Below are 9,352 nucleotides of genomic sequence, written 5' to 3'. Positions count from 1 at the left end.
GGAAAAAAAAAACAAAACCTCTAAAACCCACCCTTGGAGTTGCTTGTCTAGGAAGGGTGTGGATGTAGAAACTTTAGGACCCTGTTTGCTTTGGATTTCCAAGTGAAAACAAATGGAAAAGCCCAAATTACAACAGATTCTAATTCAGTAACTTGTTGACCTTTCTTACAAGTTGTTAAAGTATCAGCAGTCGGAAATTTCCCGTACAAAGCAGCTGGAAAGCTTTGCAATGTCTGCGGTGACATTTGAACTAGAGAGTCTGTCTTCGGAAGGCTTCAGACATGAGCCGGCGCCCGGCTCTGACCTGACTGTCACCTGCGTGCCTGACCTCGCCAGCGCATCCTGTCCAGTGCAACTTCAGCCCCTCGTTTCTGTCCCCACCGGTAAGCGAATCTGCAGACTGACATGTTTGTGTATGTCAAGCTTCATCTGTACTGCCTTAATGTCAAATGTAAATGCTGATGTCACCTATTTGGTGGTGGCTTAGGTGACACCAATTTTATTCTTTGGTTTTCAAAAAATATAAATAGGTTTTGCAAAAAGAGCAGGGAGAGAGAAACTCACTCATGGAGCAAAATGTCACAAGTCAAATTCAGAGAACTCAGAAAAATGTTAACAATGAAGTCAACTTTGTTTCTCTGGGTTCTCAGGCCACTCAAGGCTTAATTTATGGTGGCATGGCTGCCGCCACTGAAGACATCATTCCGTGCATGGCATCCTTCCTCCTGTCCATCTCAGCACTTCCCATGATTATGTATGTGTTAATATGTGCATCTGCTATTCTCATTAACAAGAGAATGCCATGTTGGGTTATGTTATCTTATGAAATGATTTAATTTTCTGTGAGCTCACAGTGTTGGTAGAATGCAATATGAAGAAACAGGAAGACTTATTTACTGCGTATAATGATCACTTAGTCTGGCTGTACTGTTTTTATTCTTGCTGTGAACTTTCACGCATCTGCGATACACTTGCATGGGCTTATATTCATCAAAACAATGCTGACTTTGTTTTGTCAGAAGCAACTCTGAGATGCCCATGAATTAATTGTGCTTTATAGAAAGCTTTCATATAATGTATGGGTTGCATTTTAAATATTAAGTAAAGCTTCTTCTGGCTCACTGACCTTTCCTCATAAAAGGAGATAGAGCATCCCACGAATGTCAACATTAAGCAAAGCCTCTGAGCCTCTCAGCCAGAGGTTTCTAGTAAGAATTCCATCCCCCTTCTTTATTACAAGTTATTTCAGAAGAATTTCATGTCATCCCAATTCCTGGTGTGTGTCTATAACTATTCTTTCATTATATGTGTTGTTTTACAGTGAGACTATTCTATAATCTACAATTGTTCACAAATATACATTTGTGAACTTTCTGTGAACTCTAAGAAAAGACATCTCTATTCTGTTATATTTTTTGTAAACTGAAGTTCTTCTTGAGTGTTGAACTTATAGTTTTCTGGAATTGGGAAAATCTGTTCTTTAGAAATGGATATAATTTCATAATGAAGAACTGGCTGTGAAATAAAGGTTTCTCAATAAAGCACTTACCAATTAAGTGATAGTTGAAATATTTGTGTTTGTTGTTGCTCTAGTTTGCTTGTTTCCTGGCCTCTGTCAGAATGAGCACTGCCATCTCGTTAGATTCATGTGAGGTCCCCATGGAGTTGCCTCCCCATCTGTAGCTGGGGCCCCCTCTGCTTCTCAGATAGCTTGCCACATGCTATCTGGAAGAGATTTCCACTGTCTTGGAAATGCCTCAAGCTTAATGTATCTCTGCTGAAGTCCTTAAAAACACCTTTCATGTGCATCTCATATTTTCATGTGCAGTGCCTCAAGTTACCCTGCGTATTCCATAGAACTGACTGCCACAGAACGCACGTGTTGATTTGTAACTGTAATAGATTCGCATTTCTCTTCTCTACTCCAATGGCCCTGATCACCTGCATTTTCAATGTGGCACCAAGCAATAAAAAGGTCTTCAAAGTGAAGTTCACATACGTAGCTCAAATCAGACCTGCCTGCCTGAGGGGCTGAAAGGGTTCTTTACTCCCCCCAGTGCAAGTCCTGTCTGTTCTCCTAACTAACTTCGTTTTCTCCACGCTCTTGTGCCAAGCCTCCTGTAGCACTATCTGATGCATTTCCACCTGTGTTCACGATTTCTATTATTCTCAGTGATCTGTGTAACAAGATAAGTGACATCAACTCATTTTGCAAAGCAGGTCTAGCCTAGTACGGCCTACTCATAGTGTATAACAACAGATCAGGCTTCGAAATCACTCTTTTTTTTGAGACAGGGTATGCAGGCTAGCCTTGAACTCATGGCAATTCTTCTGCTTCAACCTCCTGAGTACTGAATTGCAGGCATGTGCCTCCATGCCCTTTCTGCTTTATATTATTTTTAATATAATTACAAATAAACCTTCCCCCCTACAACCAGTTCTGTAGATTTCATAGAGATCTGGCCCTGTCTTCCCAAATGTCAATGAATATCTCTCTTGTAGCATTTTTATTGTTTTGAAATATCCACAAAGGGTTTGTTTAATATGTTATAATTTTTATAACTATGCATTTTCATGACTCCTCTCCTATGAGACAATTTTTAAATGTGTTGTTGCCCAGTTTTCATAGCTCATTCACAATACACAGTAGAAATGATTAAACAAATGATTAATCGACCATGGTATTTTGTGTTAATTTTTCTATGATGAAGAGTGTTTACAAGGTTACCCATGTATTTGGTTAGGAAAATGTTCTGTGGAAATCATCTCCTATTTTGTTACCTTGGGACCTGACTGCTCTGAAGAGAACCCCGGTGGAAACTGCCCTTTGTTTGGAACTTTTGGGAAGCCCTGAGCATGCAAGAGGGTACTTGTATATAAGAAACCATTGTCATGCTTCCAACGGAGTCAGCATCTAGCCACTCATTCCAATGTATTTATTGAATCCATAGGATTGGGCCTTAGTGGATGGAATTAAGATTATGACAGGAACTTGGAGAAGGGGTCTGAGCTTTTGATCTCAAGGGCTGGGCAAGCTGATTGTATCTGCCTGTCCTCATAATCCTAGCTAGCCCTGTGGAAGAAAACTGAACAGCTGGATGATACTGTGCAGAAAATAAAGCAATTGTATCTAAAATGACATGATTATCACAACTTTAATCTGTATGGATAACTCATATACATACAAAGCTATTACATCTCACATGATGTCTATGAAGTTGCTCTCTGTTTTCCTATGAGAACCCAATGTTCAGAGAAATAATGGGATGGGATACTCTCACTCTGTGTGTGTGTGTGTGTGTGTGTGTGTGTGTGTGTGTGTGTGTGTTTATATGATTGCATATGGCAGGTAGTGCAGGAGAGTTGAGCTCTTAACCCATATTTCTATTCTAAATTCATTGTTCTTTTCCACAGCAATACTTGGAAATTATGTTTAAAAATGGTCCTATGGGGGAAAATATTTCTTTTGTTGGATTCAATCAGTAATGAGAAACAATTCCATTAATGTCACCTCTGGGTTCTGAAGTGTACACACAGTGGGGTTTGAGGCCATAGACAGTTCATCTTAGTGACCACCATGAAGACCATATTCACCATTTTAGTATTAATGAGAAACATATATCTAACATTTCTAGTAAACTATATAACAAGATCTTACTTAATTTTGTTATCATATTAAAATATAGAAGCAAAATAGATCAAATTTTTCTAGACCACACAGATAATAAGTGATAGAATATCTTTTCAAACCCAGGCCAAGCAGTTTAGAATTTAATTCTCTGACATGTCATGCCATTCATGTGGCTGGACTGTAAGGACATTAAGTGACATGTGCTTGGCGAGTGTATCCCCTTATGTGATGAGTGCTGCATATTCCACAACTGTGTGAAAACCAGCTCTTAGGTCCAGCATGAAGAATGGAAAAACAAGCTTTGTGTAAATAAATAAATGCACACAGTAGTTGCCACTCATCCCTAGACATTTGTGAAACTATAGGTCTTTAATATCTTATAATAATCTATTATGCACTTATTTATGAAAATTACACTGAAACTGTCTTTAATTCACGTGGTTTTCTGATAACTGGTCATCTTTGAAGTTTAGAGTAATACCGATGAGTAAGTTGATCATTTATCCATATTGTGATCACTGTACAAGAACAGGAAGAGGATGGACTAGTCTTGTCCGAAGCAGGATCCACATGCACTTAGGCAGGGCTCTCTCCAGCATCTCCTGTGCCTGGTGCTACTGAGGTTCAGCTCCCAGCCAGCCCGACTTACTGTTTTGTAATAGTGTCTGCACTTCTGTGCTTGGTGTTTGTCTTGGCATTCCCTCAAGATCCTCAGGGAACTGTGCGTATCAAGTTTATACTTTATTGTTACTCTGCTTGACCCAGATGGAGCTTGTTTCCAAATACAGATATCATATCTCTTTAGAATGTTGTGTCCAAGTACAGTTAGGCAGTTAAGCACAAGAGAAATACCTTATATTTAAAAAACATAAGTAGCTAAACTCATCTCAATTATATGAAGACAAGATGATAACAATGAACATCAAATTATACTAAAGAAATTCATATTAGGCAAAGTAGATATTTGTTCCATAAATAATCACATAAACTGACCAAATTGGAATAGGAAAATAATTCTGGTTCCAAAAGATTGAACACATTTGGTCTTCGTTGATGTTTGTTTAAAAAGCAAATGCGTCCGACTTCTAGTCTTGCATCTTCCAAGATGATAAAGAAATGATTCAACCAATATGTGATTCACTTCATCATGTTGCTGAACACGTAGTTTAAAGATCTCTCTTTAAAATCCTTTGACACTAATATATGCCATAATTTCTTTCTAGAGATTAGTAGTTAAAATACATGTGATTCAACTTTATGTCGATTACTTTATTTAATCTAGAATTTTATAGAATTAACAGATCCTAGAACCTGGTTGTATTTGAAGAAATAAATGAGGCATTTTGGAGGAAGTAGTTGGAGGATTTGATCTCTCTGCTGTGCTCCGCTCCTCTTCTGTAAGGTAGTAAGATTAGTGTGGTTGATTTGAAAGCCACCTGCGTGGATAGGAAAACTCTAACAAAATAGATTTAGAGACTTTCCAAGCTGTGGTGCTGAGATAAATTAAGGTAAAAGCATAAAGATAAATAAATGACAACCCTGTTTCTAATATGCAAATAACATTTGCAAACATTTTATAATTTACACAGCTTTTTTATATTTGATTCTTGCTTCACTATGTAAATCAAATTATTATATATTGCCCATTTTACAAATGAGGAAACTGTTCATCTAAGAATAAAAGTGACATTTATAGTAAGTAAAAGGCCAGAGGTGTAGGTTCAGACTTTTGCCTCCTACCACCGTCTGTTCGTTTGGTCTTTGCAGGCTACAGTGACAATGCTGAAGCCAATAAGAACAATACTATCTAGGATAATATGTGCGTTTCTTACCAAATGCTTGATATTCTAATCTCGTGTAACTTTCTCATTAATGCTTTGAGAGCAGGAGAGGTGAAATATGATTATATATGAATTCAATTATAATTATCTATCGTATTTAACATGGCTTTGTATACCAGTAATTGAACCGTTGCTATTAGTGCTTTGGGACTTTGTGAGATCATCTCTACAACACTTAATTCTTTGTCTAAGGAAATACATAGCATGAGCTCAGAGAACTCCTCTTTCACCCTAATGCCAGTGTTCTTCCTTCAGTTCTCCCACAGCAATTAGTTATCCTAAGATTCAATTCCTTCCTGACACTAGGGACCCGGAGGTCACTCACTGCTTCACAGCTTTGAAGACTCTGTCCTACCGACTCTACCATGTTCAAACACCAGCCCTCAGCTCAAGGTGTTTGAACTCCAAATCACTGAAACGTGCCCAAGCTATCAGCCAGATGAAGAGCTACATAGAAAATCTTCAGTGTTGAGGAATCTCAGGTCAAGGCCTTCCATCCCAGGGGAGATAAAACCACGGCTGAAGACACTGAAGTATGAGCTGCAATGGGAGCAGGCTTTTGTCCCAGTAAGAGGCATTAGCATCCTAACTCAATGAAATGCTTAAAGTTGCACCCACTTGCCACCTGGCTGAGGGTAGTCACAGCGCTGTGGTTACCAACTACTTGTGCGCATTTCGTGTCTAATTTCCTCAAAGCTAACATGAAGCTCATGAAGCACTTGTGTTAGGATCACAGGGACTCTGGGGCGGCATTTCATGACACTTACATGTGAATTCTGTGAGTGTAACCTAGGTATCCGGACTTTAGAAATGCTTCATATTAAGTTCATACACATGGAAGTCCTTTGGTACAAAGATTACTGATAAGTTAAGCCAGAAGGGCCCCGATGATAGTATCCAGGTTATGAGATCTTTCTCCACCTTCTGCCTGACCATAGTGAGTTGCCTGGAGCTGCACGCTTGCACCACGGGCTCTTGTAGAGCAGCTCAGTATCCTCCTGGACACATGCTAGAGTGTGCCACAGCCGCATTCTCTCTGCACATCAGCTTTAGAGGGACTCAGAATCTAACTCTCGCAGCAAGCACTCCTCGCCCTTTCTGTGCGGCATTTCACTCCCTTTGCATTGTATGTCCCGAGTCCTCACTTGCATGATATTTATATCAAGTCACTCCTTATTTTCTGCATTTAATCTTGAACTTGAATGTCTTACTTTTCAGCTGTTACTTTTTGGCTTTGGTGTAATTCCATCAAATAAACAATAAATTCCAACAAACTAACAGGCGGTATTTATCTTCCCCTTGGAGATACCAGCAGATAGCTCTGCGAACACAAGGAACTCAATTATTTGTTACTAACATAATCGTACAAAGATGGGCCAATTGATAAAATCCTGTACTTCCTTCAAGCTATTTTAAAATCTAACTCTGAGCTTGTAATGGCTTTGCCTGGAATCCTTCCACTCACGTCCTCTTAAGAAAAGTGATCTGAGTTCATACAAAATGCATACTTGGTGTACTCGGGTAAAATAAAAAGTTAATGCTAATGTGATATTGTAAAGTGAAATGGCTTCCAGAAATTATCTTTCCTTTAAATGCCTTTAGAAAATATTCTAATGGGAATTGAGTACATATTTTATACTTGGAAGTGATGAAGAAAAGAGTGTTCTTTCTGCTAATACATAAGGAGTGCTAATGGGGTAATGGTAGGAGGCCACTGCAGCACTGCAGGCTACCTGAGCTGAGCTCCCGAGGCTAAATAAGGATATATGTATCCTGAACAGGATCCCTCTGTGGTGCGACAGATATACAGAGAGAGAGAGAGAGAGAGAGAGAGAGAGAGAGAGAGAGAGAGAGAGAGAGAGAGACATAGTGTCTGCTGATATATCCTCTTTCTGACTCCAGCTGAATGATTTTTATTTTTTCCTGGAATACTGGTTTTTATTTTGGGGGGATAGCCAGTAGCTTACACATTGTTTTGTAAAATAAGTCAAGATTTACAATGGACAATTTACAATAACTTTCTCAATGTGTGAAGAAGTACAGCTACAAATTACCCATGGGGCTCTGTCACGGAAGTGTTGATAGAGAGCCCAAAGGCACGGTGTGCGTTCTTACCTAAAGTATGGAGTGAAGTGTGCTAATAGGAATTTATAATAGATTATGTAAAATGGACTGTAGTGAAACATGCAAGAATCTCATTTTAAAGAGAAAATGACTCACGACCTGCTTTATAGCTTATCAGTCTAACTTTCACTACAGCATGATATTTAAAGGGAGACAACACCAGGGTGCAGTTTCTTACTGTGAAGGATTCAAACTGTTCCTGCCTAAAAATACACAAGGGGTCAGGGAGATAGCTCAGCGGTCTAAGCGCCTGCTGGCAAGCACAAGATCCCAGGTTCTATTCCTGGTGCTGCCTGCCATGCCAGCCCCATGCCGAGCTGGCCACCAAGACTGGGCATGGTGGTGCATGCCTGTAATCGCAGCAGTGGGGAAGCTGAGACGGGGCAATCACTATGAGTCCCAGCTGGCTAGCGAGACCCAGGACCAAAGAAATAAATAAAACATTTTTAAAAACACACAAGTATTTCTGTGTGCAGGTAGAACAAATTGCAAATAACTATGTCTTGCTAAAATTTGATAAGTTTCAAAAGACTTTCACATTACTCATAGTAATAGAGTTAGAAATTCTATTTGGAAAAGTTTGTCCCAGGTAGAATCAAGTACATGGACAGTTGTTACTTCCCTTTAGGCAGTTTGCTTCCTTTTCACAGTATCTATTTACATTTCAAAGTCTATTTACTTTTTTGGATTCTTTCACTAGGGAGAAAGTATGGTGTTTACCTATGTAGGTCTGATTTATTTCACTTATGAGTATGGTCTCCAGTTACATTTATTTACCCATAAAAGCCTTAAGCTTATCTTTTTTTATAGCTGAGTAATATTCCATTGTATGAAAATACCATATATTTTTTGTCAGTTCCTCAGTTGATGGGCATTCAGGTTATTTCCAAGATTTAGTGATGACAAATTGTGCTGTTATAAACATGGATGGGCATGTCACTGTGGTATGATGTTTTCAGTTCTTCAGGAACAATATTCAGGAAGAGAATAACTGGGTTGAAGGGGGTCTCCAATCCTAGTTTCGTGACGAATCTGTACACTGATTTTTGTAGTACTCATATCAGTCTACACGTCCCACGAGAGAGGCTAAGAGTTCCTTTCTCCTCCACACCTCCTCCAGCATTTGTTCTTGGTGATTTCTTTAAAACACCAATAAAAACTGGGATGAGCAAAGGAGAAAAGAAAGAAGAAAGAAAGAAAGAAAGAAAGAAAGAAAGAAAGAAAGAAAGAAAGAAAGAAAGAAAATAAAAAATATATGCGTATACACAGGACAGCTTGCATAATGATATTGCTGATTTCTGCTTGTCTAATGAAAGAAAGAGTTAAGGGTTAAAATTATTTTTCTTTTTAATTTTTTGCTTTTTTTTTTTGGCAGAACTGGGGATGGAACTCAGGCCCTTGTGCTTGCCAGGGAAGCGCTTATTCCACTGAGCCATCTCCCCGGCCCCATTTAATTTTTGAATAATTGTTCATGCTTACATCTGGTAATCTGAACAATGAATTTGAAGATGACAATCTGCAGTACAACAACCAGTGTTGAATTCCTATCATTTTGTTCAGTGAAATTCTGCATTGCTTCTAAAGTTTTGGGGTGTTTTTATTATTTTTTATTCTCTTAGTATGTGGACAGAAAGAATGTTACTGCTATGTCACACTGAATAGAGAAAATGGAAAAGTATAAGTATTCAACAACATTCATTAAATAAATCAATCCTAATATATGCTCCATAAAGGAATGTTTTAGAGTTTTATAAAA

At 38.7% G+C, this 9,352-nt stretch overlaps 1 protein-coding gene across 1 annotated transcript in view; it reads left to right on the top strand.

The window, feature by feature from the left end:
- The first annotated feature begins 229 nt into the window (after positions 1–229).
- The window catches only part of Ano3 (anoctamin 3), a 405,337-nt gene continuing 396,214 nt past the window's right edge, over positions 230–9,352 (top strand). The window contains exon 1 of the mRNA XM_012517561.2: positions 230–383. Within this exon, the coding sequence (XP_012373015.2) occupies positions 230–383 (154 nt within the window). The remainder of the gene's footprint in view (positions 384–9,352) is intronic.

The sequence above is a fragment of the Octodon degus genome, unplaced genomic scaffold (genome assembly GCF_000260255.1).
Source record: "Octodon degus isolate 3935 unplaced genomic scaffold, OctDeg1.0 scaffold00193, whole genome shotgun sequence".
Taxonomy (NCBI): domain Eukaryota; kingdom Metazoa; phylum Chordata; class Mammalia; order Rodentia; family Octodontidae; genus Octodon; species Octodon degus.
Note: the sequence above shows the minus strand (reverse complement) of the source record. Positions and strands in the feature narration are given on the sequence as shown.